The 17,905-nt window shown below is 38.3% G+C and overlaps 2 protein-coding genes across 2 annotated transcripts; both read left to right on the top strand.

Annotated features, from left to right (window-relative positions):
• Nucleotides 1-123: 123 nt before the first annotated feature.
• On the top strand, nucleotides 124-3,629 carry N7478_010312 (uncharacterized protein; the record flags this gene model as incomplete). Its single annotated transcript, XM_056926526.1, has 8 exons — nucleotides 124-272; nucleotides 325-568; nucleotides 602-877; nucleotides 930-1,033; nucleotides 1,110-1,420; nucleotides 1,519-2,137; nucleotides 2,190-3,139; nucleotides 3,181-3,629. 8 exons carry the CDS (start codon nucleotides 124-126, stop codon nucleotides 3,627-3,629), a joined length of 3,102 nt encoding a protein of 1,033 aa, XP_056775896.1.
• A 2,158-nt stretch (nucleotides 3,630-5,787) lies between these two features.
• On the top strand, nucleotides 5,788-6,294 carry N7478_010311 (uncharacterized protein; the record flags this gene model as incomplete). The annotated part of the gene is made up of 1 exon (XM_056926525.1): nucleotides 5,788-6,294. The coding sequence occupies one exon, from the start codon at nucleotides 5,788-5,790 to the stop codon at nucleotides 6,292-6,294; it is 507 nt and encodes a 168-aa protein (XP_056775895.1).
• Nucleotides 6,295-17,905: the final 11,611 nt, after the last annotated feature.

Below are 17,905 nucleotides of genomic sequence, written 5' to 3'. Positions count from 1 at the left end.
GTACTCTTCACACCAACTTGTCTATGCCAAAAGACCAATCACTTCGAAAAAGTCGATTGCTAGACCCCAAGCCGGACAGATATCTGAATATGGGCCGACAGGCTTTTCCTGCTAGGAGTGATGATGCAGCCAAAAGAAAGGCGTCGTCTCCAACGGCAGAAGAATGGTTATCTTCCTGGTGTTTTCAAAGGACAAGACGAAGTTCGAAACAAAGATAAGAAGCTTCCGGGGACTAGAGAATTACACAAAGAAGCTCTTGATCTTTGGCTTGAGTAGGTCGAAGCTACCAGAACTTGATTGAAGGAAAGGCTGACTTTTGCCTAGCTTTACAGCTGACCCAGAGAACGGATATCAAGATTTCAAGACATTTGAAGGCTGCGCCCCCCCAAGCCATGAAATGGTGAAGGGATTTATGCGCTGGTATGTCGATTCTACCGTTGGCCGACTCGACGTCAATGAAAAACCAACTGTGAGAACGAGTAAAGCGTGCGCAGAGAGGTTCTTCGGCGGATTCAAAGATTTCACCAAAACCGAGGTCCCTGAACAAGATCGAAAAGAAATATATGGTGTAAGTTTCTGTTTGCATTCCAGACATATTTAGTCTGGCACCGTTGACGATAAATTGCAGTGGATTAAAAACACATTGACCAAAGACGGTAAAGTCGTGAACAAAAAAAAACAGAAATACAATTTCAAAAAGGACGACTTTCTGAGGGTTGTTGCTTCGATGTGGAAAGCTGATCACAAAAAGTTCATCCCTGTGCTGATGAAAGTTCAAATTTTATTTGCTCTTCAATTATACCTTTTTACGGGAGCAAGAGTTGGGTCCTTTATGCCTTCGCATAGCAACAAACATGAAAGAGGACTCCGGTATGAAGTACGTACACCATGTCTCGAAACGCTGTCTAAATTCTAACTTATGATGCCAGCACATTGATTTGGTCCTATTTCCATCACCTACCGCTCAATGGGAAGTTGGATGGAGAGTCAATCAGACTTGGTTAAAGAATAATCGGGACCCAGAATACACAATGTATGACGTGAATATCACTTTTGGCTCATTCAGAAAACTAATCCACCCTCACTTTCGGAATCGGTATTCGTGATAGTAAGCGAGCACCATTTGCGTCTGGCGACCTTATTCTTGGACTTGCGCTGGGACATGGCGCCCTTTTCGCAATCGAAAATCGGTCAGACTTGGCAAATTTTGATCTGTCTAATGGAGAAATTCCATTGCAATGGAAAGAGAGCTATTTGAAGAAACCCATCTTCCGAAATGTAACGGCTGGCGGGCCCAAAGATACCCCTCTCACAAACCAGGACTTCTCAATTTATCTTCGCATGCTCTTTGATACGGCTGGATACAGTGAGCACCCAACCATACATTGCATCAGGCGAGATCTAGCCCAAGAAGTTGAAAGTAAGTTATGGAGACGTCATACCCCCCTGAACGGAGTCATAATCACTGATGCCTTAACGCAGAACGGTATGGATCGGCACCAGTTTCTCAAATTCTAGCACAACGAGACCCGAAAACGTTTCCAGAACACTACCAAGCTCATTGTTCGTCCGTAGACACAGTCTCAGCTATGCTCGATGAGAAGGTTGCAACAAAACACATTATGTTCTTCCAGGGATACGGCCAGTTTTGTCAGCCAGGGCTTCCTCTTGAATTACCTGCTCACATGCAAGAGAGTGTTCTGACGCTACCTGAAATGGTAGAGATGAAAATGAAAATTGAAGTTGGCAAAGAATGCAATGATCAAGAAGTCGTTCGAGTCATGAAGCAGAAGTATAAAGCAGCACTTGCTCGAAAGCATCGAGCTAAGCTGAAGAAATACCGAGCTTCATGGGTACAAACGAAGCGAGACGAAAAAATCCTAAATCGCGGAAAGGGGGAGCCGGCACAAAAGATAAAAAACACTTGCACACGTGCGCAATACTTGATTATGCCAGAGCTCGCACGAATTGCAGAATCTATGTCCTGTACAGATGAGCTGACCTTTGAAGGAAAACTTTCCTTTGTGGAAGACCTCCACATTCTTTGCTCTCGAAAAGAAGATGTGATCTATCTTCCCAATGAAGAGCCAATCGAGGGTCTTTGTCCAGCAAAGGACTGCCAGATAGAGATTCAAAAGTGAGTTGCTATTACCCAATATGTAAACTGATTCTGATACAAGCCTCCACAGCCTTGCGAAAGGTAAGAGAAGCGCCCACATTCACGATTGCGTTCGACGTGAGACAGGACTCTTGCTTCAAGTCCCTGAATCATCGCTGCGCTATTGCTATGAGTGTATGAAGTGGTTTCTATTGCAAGATTGGCAGGTGCATTGTACTACACATCTCCAGTCATGGGAGGACCAGCACTGCGAAGTTGTCAAGTACCGCCACACAGTGATTCGCCCCGCCTACTGCCCTTTCTGTTTGGGGAACCGTCAAAAGCCAGCCGAGGAGCGTTTACAGTATTGGACACGTAGCGGTAATTTACGAGAGCATATCGAAAGTCAACATATGCAGGAGATCTCGTGGCCGCCAAAGGCGTCAATTTGCGGATGCTCTCAAACATTTGAGAATCAACGCGAACTCAGGCATCACCTGCATGACGTGCACGGGCTCAATAAAACCATTTGGAGAAATCCAAAACCACCGAGGAAGAGAAAAGCAACCGACGGCAATTTTGCTGTGAAACCCGAAGAGAAAGGTGCAAAGAAGCTGCGATTTTCTCACTATCTCCCCCGCCGCCAAGTAGATGAGTCCCTGGTTTCAAACAAAAGATCCATTCCGATCCCGGCCGCCACGTGCTTTATCATAGAGTCGCCCCAAGAGGATTATTGCTCGAGCAGTAGCGAAAGTCACTCATCAGGTGCCAGATGCAGCTCCGTGGAAACCGATTTATCCACCGCAAATTCTCAATCTAGCTCACTGCCGACAACCCCGGGATCTGACGTAATTGACCCGAGGATACTTGAACCTCTGAATATCGCCAAGGATACAGAACGCCAGGGTGGGAATGAAACCTTTGAGCTAGGCTCACCTAAAGGCTGCTTGAATGAGTTCGATAGGAAAATTTTTCCATTCAACTACATCTCAAAGTCGGCCCTTCCTGCTCCGACCACTGAACAGGCTGTCGTGGGGAGAAGTGTGCTGAGTTTATTTCTTTTACTCGCTACCCTGCTAGAGTACAAGACCATGGTAGGGATGATGTTTATACTAAGACTGGCAATGATGCTGAGAATGAGAAGGATGGGAGAATCACTGCTGCACGAATTGAATCCACGAGCCCCCTTCAATTCCGTGACGAATTGCTTGTGAGAAAACCTGGTGGGGATGGTAAGTCACTCGATATAGAGGCATATAGCACAGGTCTGTGGAAGGAACTGGCTGAAGTTCCCAGCAAACACCACAAAAAGGCGGTACCACCCGCGCTAAGGCCAAATTTGAATGACTTGCGCCAAAAACTCAATGCAAGGGATAGAAGGAAGTTGCTCGCACTCAAGAGCGAGAAGAAGACTCTCAGGCAGATTGCACCTCAGTTCCCTCACCTTGACACAGGTTTCCTGAGACAGGCTTGGGGAGAATTGAAGCCTTTCGAGAGATGCACGAGATCGCGAGTCTCAAGAAATAGATAGATAGCTGACTATACATCTTTTTAATCATATCATTCTCTTGGTTTGCGCCGCATCGCCAGTAAGGGCTATAGGGATCGGGCATGGGGAAAGTCACATTGTGGTGTTTATACAATTGAGATACTTTGTCATCGTGAATTGATGTATTCGTAATATAATAACAGATATCATGGCTCTTGTAGACCGGCTTCTTTTGGAAAGAAAGCATGACCCTTGACTCTTAGATAGATTATACGCTATGCAAGAAATGGAAGTGAGGGTATCTCATGAAGGCAATTATCTGTTGAGGGCGTGTTTGCAGCATTTTGTAGGAAAAGGGTTTATCCCGGCCAAAGGCTTTTAGGCCTTGACCCTCTTCATTACGACGTATTTAATGAGTATTGAGCTTACCGTTTCTTGACGGCTGCTGCATAGCCACATTCCTTTTAGTTCCGAGCCTGTAAATTTTGCTCTGTAATGTAATGTAATACATACGTTTTGTTTATACGATACACCCGCACCGAAAGGCATGTATCTATCTTTCCAAGACTCAAAAACGAAGGGCCTAGCTTTTGTAATGCATAAACGCGCACAACGCATATGAGTGGCCGAGAAAAATAACCAGTAAAAATTTTACAAGTAGATTTACGAAGGGAACCTGACAGTCATGAAATATGCCCGGAAATATCGTTCTCGGTATTTTGAACAGTATTAAAACACAAAAATTTTAAACGTAACCAATTTTGGAAGATTTAAACTTCAATTTTTCTGATTATGTGAACCAAATGTGCAACAGGCCCTCCTATTTAGTCTGTAAATGAATAAAAGGATAAAATTGAAACATCGAAAGTAATTGTGATGCTCGGGCGTCGAAAAGTCGCCTTGGAATTATCAGGTAGTTGTGCTACCAGACGTTTATGAACGTCTTCTTGATTCTCACGAATGATATCAAATTATTCTTGTCATAACAATGTAAGCCATTCTAAATTGTTCAGCCCCTTTGACAGTCAGGCAACTGAGCAATTTAGGATGCCACCCCTATAATAAAGACGATTTTCACCCTCCTGCCGCTGGAGGACTATGGTCAAGCCACTCTACAGCCACCCTTTGATAGAATGACAACTTCCGATTCCAATAACTCTGTTAGCTATGATTGGAGCTACTCGCTCTGGGCCTGCTGCAACCCAGCAAAAGCTTGTAAGTGGCCAGTTGTCATCATTGAGAACACCGGCTCAAAATGTCCCAATAGGTTGTTGTGCATGTCTCTTTCCGTGCTGTCTTTTTGGCAAAACAACCTCGCGATTCAAGAAAAAGCAGAAAGAGAGCTATTGAAACTTTGATGTAACATGAAGAAATACAACCCCCCTCAAGGCCGGAAGTGTTACTGATACAGTACCCCTAGTGTTGCTTATTTTTGATACTTGGGACTTGCGCGATACACTGGTTACCACTTATGCTGCAACGAAATAAAATCAAGAGGCACTTTCATATCAAAGGCTCAGCCTGCGGAGACTGCGTGGCTTCTGCCTGCTGCACATGCTGTGTTTTGGTGCAAAATGATAAACAGTCTCGAATCCAGAGAACTACTTCTGCAGAATACACTTCGCCAACCGGGATGTCATACTAAGAAATTTGAAACTATCTCTGCTTTGTGTGTTCCATCACTCACCAATATTCATTCTTATTGACGTCCGCTCCAAGGCCAAATGAAGAAAGTGCGTGCTGGCCAAGACGATTCCGAGAACGGCTGTGTTATATTGAAAGGATTTCCACACCCTTGGCTAATGCTTTTGATTCACATTAACATGTTACTTAAACCGAAACACTCATAAGATGAATATAAATTCCGTGCAGTCAGACACTAGGAGATTTTTTTTTGTTTAGTATGGCTCGAATCGTAAATGCACTGTTTGTCTCCGAGTACAGGGAATGGCTTTGGCACCACAGGAATTCCAAAGAGAGTCATAAACCGATAAATTCCTTTTTTCATAGTACACTTTCACTTAATTGGATTTTGAAAATCTCTAGCCAGAACTCATTGCGGGCCCGATTTACTTCGATATCTCACCAAATATCTCACCATAGAAGATACTGTCAACATTGGAACATTGGAATCCTCTCTTTGACTTGAAAACTCAGCTATACCCAGTCCTTGCGCCCAACATCTGGATTGAATTCAAGTATGAATGATGGCCTACCGGGGCAGACCATAGAGTCCAATGAAGATCCCATGAAAAAGGACAGAAAGATCATTCACGGCTCTTTGAAAGACCTTGGCCTACCCCAGATTGCCGGGGAAAAGAAGATCACTTCCGGGTTGATCGTACGGACTGAATCGCCATGGGAAACCTACCGAGAATTGACGAAAAACGAGCTTGCCGGGCCTGTGATTATTGCCTCTCGTCGCTCAAGTTCACACAAAAGGGTAGCTATTCGACAAATTTCCAATAATAGAACTAACGAATTGATTTTCCGTTTTCGACTTTATCAACACCCCAACCTTCTATCACCTCGGGAAATTTACCTGGCCGGAAACTTGACATATGGACTATTTGAAATAGCGTCAGTTTCTCTTGAGCAGCTCGTGAAACATCCTGGTCTTTTTCCAACTGAGGCGGAGCTTGCTTCAATAATGTCCCAGGTACCGCGCCTCAAAGCCAACACAGACCCCTTTAAGCATTACAGCTAATCAAGCAAGCTACTGGCTGGCATTGGTTTTCTGAGCAATCTAGGTTTTACACACCAGTTTCTGACATGTCGTGAGATCCTACTCTGTATGGATGGGGCTTTAAAAATTGGTGGGACCCAAGAAGTTAGCGCAGCGCTTGAGGCTTGTCTAACTCTCATCCAGGTTGTTTAGAGTTTTGCATGGAATATCCACAAGATCAAGCAGAAACCCAATACCTGAGAGCAATACCTTATATCATGATGGGGCTTATGCAAAAGTGCCTGCAAAGTAGCGCCTTGACAGCGATCGATATTCCTGCTCGCTGGCCGACGGATTCAGCTGCCGTCAAATTTTTCCAAGCCTCCTTATCGGCAAAGACTATCGGTTTTCTTCAGGCGGTAAGCTATTTGTTTCCACAGAGCTCTGATCGTTTTCTCAAGTTAGAACTGCATGGATTCTGAAGCTTCTGTAGCAGTCACTCATTGCCGAGCGCATCCCAAGCACTAGGGACCTCGTCTATCTCGTCCGAGAACTGTGTTCATTTTCACCCACTTCTTGTGTATGAATGGGTTGAAACTGATTTTCATTTTTGGTTCAGGGTGAAGGAGTAAACGGGCACCCCAGATTTTTTACTTCTTAGGGCAGACGTTTTCCATCCTAATGAAGTCCGCGTTCAAGATCTTATAGCTTTTGTAATACTCGGACCTGTGAATTCCCGTATCTGGCTAGTTTTACCTCTTTCAGTTTAGCGCCATAATACACCGTTCTGTAAGCTCCGCCTTCTGTTGCGCCGGCATAAAAACCAAGCCATGCCTTCTTGACCTCTCTTCCTTCTCTTACCTTTTCCTTCCACTCCTCTATCTTGCACTCATTGTCACCCTCATCGCCACCCCCTTTCGCTTCATCTCGGCCCCACCCACAATAGTGCCTTGGCTTTCAGCCTGATTCACTGCCCCCTTCCTTTTACCAGAGATGCCGTTCGATCCGACGCCGAGCTTGCAATATCTCTTGTCTAGAACAAAACTCCTGGGGTGAACGAGGCCGCAGCGGCATCGTGGCCATCTCGCACCGATCTCTTCACTTCCCTCTAAACTGTGTGCGCCATGCTGCGAAGCTGTCTAGATCCTCCTTTGTGCGCCTTGTTCGTCGCTGATGTCCTTCCTTCGATACAAAGCACCGGTTTATTCTAGGTTCTGGATGTCTTCGATGAGGCTATCTGAGGTTACATTGCACCCCTTTCGGTCTCTCCGATTCCCCTACGCCCAATCAATGCACGTTCGAAGGCACAGCTTGATAACATAGGCCAATAGCGAAAATGACGCACACGCCTCTGACCTCAGTCGATGCTCATATTGTGGCCCATGCAGGAACTGATTGCGAAAAGCATGACACGATCCTACTGCCGCCTACGTAATGGAAAATGAACTCGTGTATTGCAAAGGTTATCAGTAAGGCCAGTTGCGGTGAATTCAATTCACGCCAATGGTCTTGCGTTCTTGGACGCAGTAGCCTTAACTGTACACTCTCCTCAGACCTCGGTCTCTCCAGTCGAAGGCCGATTTTAGCTCCCATACTCACTATTTGAGGGCGTTATATCTCATTATCATTTTGTGACTTACAGTACAGATAAATTGTAGCGAGATACGTCTTGAACCAAAATAGCGATAGCGGCTAAGCCTGTGAGTAGCCAAGTTCAAATACCAAAGTGATTGGTACATAACATCACCCTTGGGGGAGCGCGGCAAGAATTCCTAGGATCTTGATTACAGAAAACCTGGACCAGTCAGAACCCCCTATATGATAACCAACTTTTATTCCACCCGATGAAACAGCTGCATTTCTATTGATCAGATTCACGGTACTCGGCAGAGATTTCCGAAAAGTATACGTATTTTCACTAGTTCAAGGTTATCGAAAACAATTCCTCTAAGGTTTTTCGACCTTTATCGTTTAGGTTCGGGTACTATCTGAGATTGCACATATCCGTCTAGAATGCCTTAGTATCTTCGTGCGCCTTACTATATATACCTAGGTGCTCCCGTAGCAACCTTTTCCATTCGATATCTATGTCTGTAAATCCGAAAGAGGCGGAAACATACTTATACCAAATAGGAAAGAAGACGGCGTATTCCCAATTAAGTATACTAATAACCTTACTGTCTTGGACTATGATGTTTCCCAAGTTAAGATCATAGTAAGTAAGCACGTAGGGCTCGCAATTTGGTAGGCGCTTTTTCAAGTTCTGTAAAACTTGCTGAGGGAGGTGATGAAGGTTGAGGGCTAGAGTATCCTAGAGCTTTTGGTTAGAGTAAAATAGTCCACAAGGCTCAAGGTCGAAAAATAATAAGCCTAGGTAGTATGGGCTTTGATCAATATACTAAATTGAGCTTGAAGTGATAACCATATTACTCAGCCTTTTCTATTCACTTGCTCCCAGTGTGGTGGGCAGGTCCTAGGATCTTAATGAAGTTGTCTTTTCAATATAACTATTAACAAAACAAAGCTAATTACTTGTATAGACTTCCAACGTTGCCCTAACACCAACCGTGTTAGGAAGTATAATGCTCAATTCCGCATATGTGGACCTTGAGTGGTTCAGTAAGCTAGGATGGTGCTGATGAGGACTGCAAGATGGGGCGAATTGAATTCAGGATGTTGTTGTTGTTGTTGTTGTTGATCCTGGTACTACTGGGAGTATTGGTTTTACAATGACTGGTCGAATTAAGGTGTATATTTGCTAAGTATTGAGAGTCTATAAACTCTTTATGATTTGCTATTTATGGTAGCAAACTCTGATCTCTCGTATATTATTCTAAGTACAGCCGACTTTCAACCACCTTGTCTCTATCTGAATGCCCCTTTGTATTGCTCAGCTTCTTTAGTTATTGTATAGCCTCTTGTAGCTTACTTTAGTTGTAGGGTATGTTTATAAGAAGATAAAATAACTATATTGTTTTGTTAAGTTCGAAAAAGGTATATAGAAATGAGTATTTTTCTTAGGCTTATAGTAGCGATTTGGAGCTATTAAGTATATTAGTAAGTTATGATGATTACTTAGTAAAGGTAAGTACTGTTATGATTTAGGCTTATAAGTTAGGCTGTATATAGGTAAATATTATTAAGCCTAATAAAATAAGAAATATCCCTACTAAGCTGATAGAGGTTATCTATAAGGCTTGTTAATATCTAGTAATAAATATAGATAGATACTACTAAAACAATTTTAATAAACTTATATCTATATACTATTGTCTTATATATATAACCTAGGTTCTAATAATTTAGATATAAATAAACCTAAGGCTAGTAAAAGTAATTATTATAAATAAATAAAATAAAGCTCTATGTTAGTCCTATTATTTATTAGTTAAACAAATATATAAAAGGGGAAGTTAGTAATTAAGAAATTACTGAAAAAGTCACGGAAGATAATAGAATAATATATATTCTTATGAATAAAAAGGTAAAAAAGATATAGGCTAGATATGATTGTAAAGTAGAAATACTTAGATACTAGTAAAGGTTAGTGTTGATCTTTCTCTTTTTTAACTAATCTTATCTTATTTAATATAAGTAAAAGAAGTATACTATTAACTTCTAGCTGTAGTATCGATTAAGATATATCTAAAATATTATTAGTGAAGATATTGATATTATCGAATTAAGTAACTTATATATTTTTAGGACTACTTCTAATAATACCAGTAGAATAGAAGCGACTGATCCTAAGAATACGAAACTACCTATTACAACTTGACTAGAGATAAGTAGTCCTTTACTTAGCCTTTATAAGCTTATAGTATCGATAGATAGGAGCCACAAAGCAAGACTTACTCTATAGAGAGTTAATACTATTATCGATGTAGTCAGTTAGAATACTACTTTAGGGTCCATTTTTCAAATTTTGATAACTTTTGAGCTCGATCTAAAAGGGTTATACTAGTGTTTAAATAAAGAGCCAATGCATTTACTTACTAATCTTGCTTAATCCGACAAAGGTGCGCTCATCTGCAAGACGTCCTCAATATCATTCCAGGTTCCGATATTAAGTAATACGTGAACTAATAGGTTTGGGTTGATGTTCCCTGGTGATGGACAATGATATGCTGCTGAAGTCCCAAAATCAAAATCAGTCGCCGTTGGAACAGTGAAATGTCAAATAGTACTGTACATGTATGTAGAAACAAGGACACGAATACAATTAGGCAGGCGCAGGCGTTGACGCCTTGGAATCTGGTCGATGGTAAGTTCTAGAAATGTTGGGAGAAGTAGATTGCATTAAATTGCAGTAAGTTACCTGTCGAATATGGGACTCATGTATTCATCTATTTACGTATCTCTTGAGGATCCCCACCATAGCCACTGTGATACTCAACAGAAACTACTGTACTGTAGTTTCGACACATACGTTGTACTCATCCCAATTCAGGAACCACAGTACGTACTGTACGAGGACTGCCGTAGTTTCAAAACTACTTGCCATCCTAATTCAATGTCATTCTCGCCACTGGTGCAAGGATTCGATTGGCTCACTGTTACTCTATGCTCCACATTGGAGTGCCATGACTCAATCTCCCTTATACTGCCGTACTGTAGAATCTTTAGTAGGGTATTACAAAGCACGCGCTAAACCTAATACCGAAGGGGGGCGGTCGATATAGTAAGGGGCAATCCCAAGAGCACTTGGAGCCTGCAACAACTAGGCAGCATTGCAAAACCCTTCACTAAAGGTAATTTGAGACGATGACTTTATTTCCCTTCGTATTTCCCTTCCCGACCGGAATAAGGAAGCTGTACAAATGTACTGGTGCAAATATTCAGTTCTTTAAGATAGCGGCTTCAATTTTCTGCTCTCGATATAGATCGATGAAAAAAGAAACTCAACAGTGACTACCGTGGTGTCAGCATGCGAATTTTAAAGAAGACCTCCACCTCCTCTGCCAGACGGATCTTTGAGGCACCCGGTTAGATTTTCAAACTCCTGTCGAAGCAAGTTTCGATCGTCACATTTCTGAGCCGTATCGAAATCGATCAAAGTAGCCTTCGAATCACGGACGAGGAAATTAAATCGATTCGTATCCCCATGTCGGACTCCTAAGTCATGTAGTCGAGACAATACCTCTCTACATGCCTCAAGATCCTAAGTACCGGCGTGCCTTGCATCGGTTATACATTCCATTAAGAGCCCAATCACCCGGCCATTTTCAGTCAAGTGGCCAAGGAATCGTGGACCAATAGTATAGCCGGATATCCATTGATATACTATGGTCTCATTCTCGATGTATTGAATCTCCCAGGGAAAACGAGCGAATTTAGCGACGACAATATCATCGAATAATGAACATTTAGCTTCATAAATGCCCGTTCGTAACTTTCGTCCGATCGAAAGCTCCAGGTAGTCGACATATGTTCCATACCAAGCATTCTGAACACCAGGGAATTAGGTCAGATTAAAGCACGCAAAATGTGGCCGACCGTCTGTATCCTTGGCCACTAGTCCATCATTCCAGTCTCCTGTAGGGAACTTTGGCAAGAGGGAGACTAGGGAAGGACCAAAACACATATCTTCGGCATTGTAAATGCCAGGTTCCACGGTGATATATTTAATAGACAACCCATCAACCAGAAGACGGAAAAAGCTTTGATCATTTTCGTCTACTTCGGCTTAGAGTAATTCAATTTTGGGCTGGTTATCCATTTTGATGAGAGAGATTTGAATCCAACGGAAAATCTTCGAGCACAATAGCCTCAGCTTAGGACCACATTCAAATATAGCCTACTTTATGCTATTTATGCTTTTTTATCATAGCCGAGAAACTAAGTAAGCAAAACGTTCTGCCGATTTCGTAATATTGATGTATAATTAGTCTGCAAAGCTCAGGTCTAAAACAAGGAGACAGCAGTAGAGCGGTATGATGGCGTTATTGCATTCATCACAGTCTCAGCGCGTCTAGGAAAATTTGGATTAGCTGTAGCTTGCCTAGATTATCATGAGCTATTTGAATTATTGGATCAGTACCTATAATTATAAGCGCCTATAGGGAGCTGGAAGCACTCTTGTTTCCGGTCCCAAGCCATAGCGCGTACATTTCGCAGAGGGATATCGGATATCACATATAAAGCAGCACTTTCTCCTTTGATCCTTAAACTACAACTGTTCGGAGTTTCCTACGAAAATATATACAAGTGTGTGAGTTACACAACTTGATTATGCATTGTGTATATAAAGACATTTTACTGATCATTCTAGACATAAGCCAAGAACTATCAGGATATCAACCCAAATATAGAAATCCTGACACCGAAACTAGTAAGTTACCATAATCTAGATAGAATTCTGTGCTTTACTAATCAAAACTAAGGCGCTCAAGATATATACCCAATTTTACAGGATATACACATGCGGTTATAGGAAGACTAAAGAATTCAAACAATACAAGGAACGTCAAGGCACGAATGTCAAATGTTCTCCAGTGAAGTAGGAGGTATTGGACCCCTCCGTCCACATGTGAGTACGACACATAGTAAAGCCCGGCAAGGACGAAATACGCCGATAGAAGATTGTTGGATGAGGAACGTGAACAACTAGGAGAAGTAAGGTCTTAGTTACTTCTCTTTTACAGTAATAGCTATCATACACACTCTCTTAAGATAAAGGTAGCAGTAGCTATCAAGCATCATTCATACCTTCGTGCTTTCTATTAACTCACTAGGGAACATGCTTTCCTTCTATTATTTCTCCACATTCTCTAACATAATCCTGGAAACTATATACCGTAAACTTTCGACGCCAATAAAATAGTCGACAATAATAATGAGATTTACAAGCCACACAATAGAAACCCCAGTCCAGGGATCTCGTTTGAGAATTAAATAATGGAGCACGAATAATGCCCATAAAGCGTTTAGGATTAGAGCAACATCCATCAAAGGAGTCTTCAGATCTAGGTGGTCGCAGGTTTATTCCATTTGTTCTATACAGTAACAGTTTCGTATTATAGGCCACTAGTCTATTGGATACCATTTCTGAGGCGTATTTTTCTATATAGCTGATGGTCCGATGCACAGCAATCCCAGTTTACCGTACAGAGAAATAATTAAATAAAGTCTATTATTACCGATATTTAATCTCTTAAGGTGAATAGCAGCTAGGGAAGCTTTTTATACGAGATAGACTTACTAGGTATTTAGAGTAAAGACCAAATTTACGGATTATATCCTTCTATAGGACAGGAAGATAGTCAGTTTTCTTAGTAAAACATAGAAAATAAATACGATAATAGATAACTAAATACAAGTAATTACCAAAGTTGCTATAGCTATTATACTCAGCTGTAGATAGTTTCTTATACAGATCCAGGTATAAAAAGAACCGTGTAGTTTCTATATTGAGGTATATACGAATTACTACTGGTATATAAACAAGTATATATTTATACTGTGGGATTGAATCTGTTATTAGTCTTACTCTTTTGTTAACCCGTCGAAAATCAGTCAGCGACTGTATGTTAAGCTAGATAAGTACTAGGTAGATGATTTCGAGTAGAAGCCCATTAAGAGCCCTAAGCCTATATCGCGGGCTATAGAAACTAAATTTATTAGCTGAATGATAAGAACTGTCAATATCGTCCAGTGTGTTATCGTTGATTTCGAGAAAAATATACGTCTCTTCAGTTGTCTTTCGAATTGCCGCCATAATACTTTAGTTCCTAGTTATCGCGGGCTTTCGTGGAATTTTAATCACATTGAGAGCTGATATGAAGCAAGATCTTATTTCAGTAACTAGAAAAACAAGAGTTAAATGAGAGATATCAACAAGTGCAGAGTTGAGGGAAGAAGTTTTGTTGGCGGGTTCAGCTCAACAACCGTTTCAAATCACGTGATGTTGCTTGCTTGTCGGAACGAACTGGCAGAATTACGGTCATGACTGTTACCACCTGGCAGACACCCCTATAGGTTTAGGCGTATAACTGGTCCGACATGACTATCAGCCAATAGCGTCCCGATCGCTTGATAACCACTTAATTATTACAGGAGGGGTTTAGCACATTATACAGGTTCACAATCTATGGTATACCAGTGGCTGAGTGATAAAACAGGCTTAGTTTACCTATCCGACCAGTCGCTATTTGAATCCATTTCCTTGAGATTGAACAACAACAATACCGCAGCATCTTCAGTATCCTCAGTTCGGTCTTCTCGCTTTTACATTCTATAGAATGGGTGAACTGCTTGTCTAGAACCAGAGGCTGTTTGATCAAATCAAAACGAGTCAATATTCGTAAAACCTAATAGTGGTTTAGATACGTAGCGATAGTTTTATCCTAATGTATTTGGGCCATGTCCTTATGAATGTAAGAACTTAACTGGTCTAAGCCATACAATTGACAGTACTTGTTCATTATATTCATACGCTATATAGGGGATTGTGTTCTGAGAGTGCGAGGAATATAATACGACCTGATGAACAACTGATTGCTACGATTGTTGTAGATATAGCAAATAAAGAGGGATTAGTAGGTCGATACTCTGTAGGCAACCATAGTAGATTAAACCTATTATATATCACCTAGGAAGAGTTGTTACTTAAGCTATATCTATATATTCCTATTAAATAGTTAGGGCTAGACGTAGTAGGGTCGGTGGACCCTAGGTCTATTATACTAATCTTTGTATAAAGAATATTTAGTATAGTTCTATTAAATTGGAGGAAGTAAGGAAAGTGTATATTAATAGTAGTTGTTACTAAGCTAGTAGGTAAATCCTAAATTATTATAGTTATATTATTTAATACTAATATAAATTAAGTACTATTTAGTAATTAAGTAATTAAAGTAGTAGGATTATTATATCTCTTAAGAATAGATATATACTTATTAGTAATTAAGTTCTAAATACTTATAATTATATTATCCAACGTAGATATAAGCTTACTTCTATTTAGTAACTAGGCTATTAAGTTAATCTACTTACTATTACTTATAAGAATATATATATACTAGGTAGTAGCTAGATCCTAAATTCTAAGAGTCTTATTTTATAATATTAATATAAGTTATCTTCTATCTAGTAACTAGGTAATTAATCGGACTAAGCTATTATATTCTTTAAGGATAGATATATATTTATTAGTAGTTAGAATCTAAGTCTTAATAGTCTTATTATTAGATATAGATATAAGCCAGCTTCTATCTAGTAACTAGATAATTAAATTTATAAAGTTGATATTATCTATAAGAATATATATATATTTATAGATAGTTAGATACTAGATCTTAATAGTCTTATTACCTATTATTAATATAATTTAGTTCTTATCTAGTAACTAGGTAACTTATATAATCTAATTATTATATCTTTTAAAGATTAATATATACTTACTAGTAGCTTAATTCTAGATTCTAATAGTCTTATTATCTAATACTAATATAAATTAAACCCTATTTACTAACTAGATAATCAAATAAATAAAATTATTATACTCCTTAAGAGTTAAGGTATACTAGCTAGTAATTAAATCCTAGATTCTAAGGATCTTATTAATTAATATTAATATAAGTTAGTTTCTCTATAGTAACTAGGTAATTAAGTTAATAGAGTTACTATAGTCTTTAATAACTAATATATAGCTACTAATAGATAACTTCTAGATTCTAAGAGTCTTATTAGATAATATTAATATAAGTTACTTCCTATTTAATAACTAGATAATAGTACTAACCAGGTTATTATACCTTTTTAGGACTAATATATAGTAGCTTATAGCTAGATCCTAGAGTTTAATATTCTTATTCTAGGATCCTAATACTAAGTAGCTCCTATCTAGCTCCTAGATAATTAAATTAATTATACTATTAGACTCCTCTAGAATTGTTTTATACTAACCGATAGCTAGATTCTAAATCCTAGTAGGCTTATTAATTAGTACTAATATAATTTAGCTTTTATCTAGAGACTAGGCTATTAAGTTAACCTACTTACTATTACTTATAAAAATATATATATAATAGCTAGTAGCTAGATCCTAAATTCTAAGAGTCTTATTTTATAATACTAATATAAATTATCTTCTATCTAATAACTAGGTAATTAATTAGACTAAGCTACTATATTCCTTAAGAATAGATATATATTTATTAATAGCTAGAATATAAATCTTAATAGTTTTATTATTTGATATAGATACTAGTTAGCTTTTATTAGGCAACTAAGTAATTATATTAACTATTTTACTATATCCCTATAGTATTAATTTAAGCTAGCTAGTAGTTAGATCCTAGATTCTTATATTCTTTTTAAATAAAATAGATATAATTTAGCTTCTATTTGTCAACTAGGTAATTATATAGATTAAGTTATTATATCTCTTAAGGCTTAATTTAGACTAGCCTATAGCTAAATCCTAAATTCTAATAGTTTTATTATATAATACGAATATAAATTAGCTTCTATTAGATAACTAGATAATTAACTAGATAGAGTTCCTATAGCTCTTAAGAGTTTAAAGATATAAACTCTAAGTCTTATCTACTACTAGACTATTTAAGATCTACTTTAGTTTCTTATTTTAGTAGATTATCCTTATAATATTTTTAATTAGATTAAAGATAAGGGCTATATTATATACTTAAAAGGAATTACTTTTAATTCTTTGTCTATAGAACTAGATAAAGTAGGATATATTATAGATTTTATCTAATAAGGCTAGATACTTGATTTTCTTCTATAAGTTTACTAAGATAAGGAAAGAAGATTATCTTAATATTTAAATAATTATTTACCTATAGTAACTCTTTAAGTTTTAGTATAATCTTTATATCTTAAAATAGGCTTTATAAAAAACTAAGAGCTTCTAGCTAATTAAGGTATTTCTATTATAGAAAAGAGTATAGGTGCTCTCTATTATAAGAGTAGGGATTTTTATTATTATATTAATCTATCTAAAGATAGTTAATCTAGTATAGATATATATATCTTATAGCTACTAAAGGATCTAGGCTAGGTTATATAACTTCTTTAATTGCTATTCTAATAATTTCTATATTAAAGATATTATACCAAAGTATCTTAAATAAAGATTATAGTGATTATAAGAAAATAATATAATACTTAGTTTCTTTATCTTTAAGAAAGAGTTTATCTTATAATATTCTAAGTAGAAACTCCTTTATAGATTGATAAATAAAAATAATAATATTCTTATATAAAGTTAGGAATAAGCTATAAGTTATAATAATCTCTAATAAGATTTCTTTCTTATTAGAGAGATTATTTAGTATTATAACTAGGATAGTTAATTTAAGAAGAGCAATCAACTAATATATTATTAATATAATAGCTAATATTTACTTATAGAGCTTAGTATCTTCTAACTTTTGAACCTAATTAATTATTTAGCTATATAATATATCTAGTCTAGAAGGGAGCTCCTTTAGCTTCTTTAGGATATATCTCTATAATATTTAGTTAAGATTTTGATAAGCTAGGGCTACCTAGAGGAAAGTCCTCTATAAGTTTTCTAATAAATAGTTATAGATAATATTATAAACTTTATCTTTATATTTTTTAGTTTTTAATAACTAATTAACCTTATACTAAATAAACTTTCTAATAGTATTAGATATAGATATCT

Source organism: Penicillium angulare, assembly GCF_028827245.1.
Source record: "Penicillium angulare strain IBT 27051 chromosome Unknown utg000007l_segment0_segment0, whole genome shotgun sequence".
NCBI classification, from domain to species: domain Eukaryota; kingdom Fungi; phylum Ascomycota; class Eurotiomycetes; order Eurotiales; family Aspergillaceae; genus Penicillium; species Penicillium angulare.
This window is presented reverse-complemented; position numbering and strand designations above follow the sequence as displayed.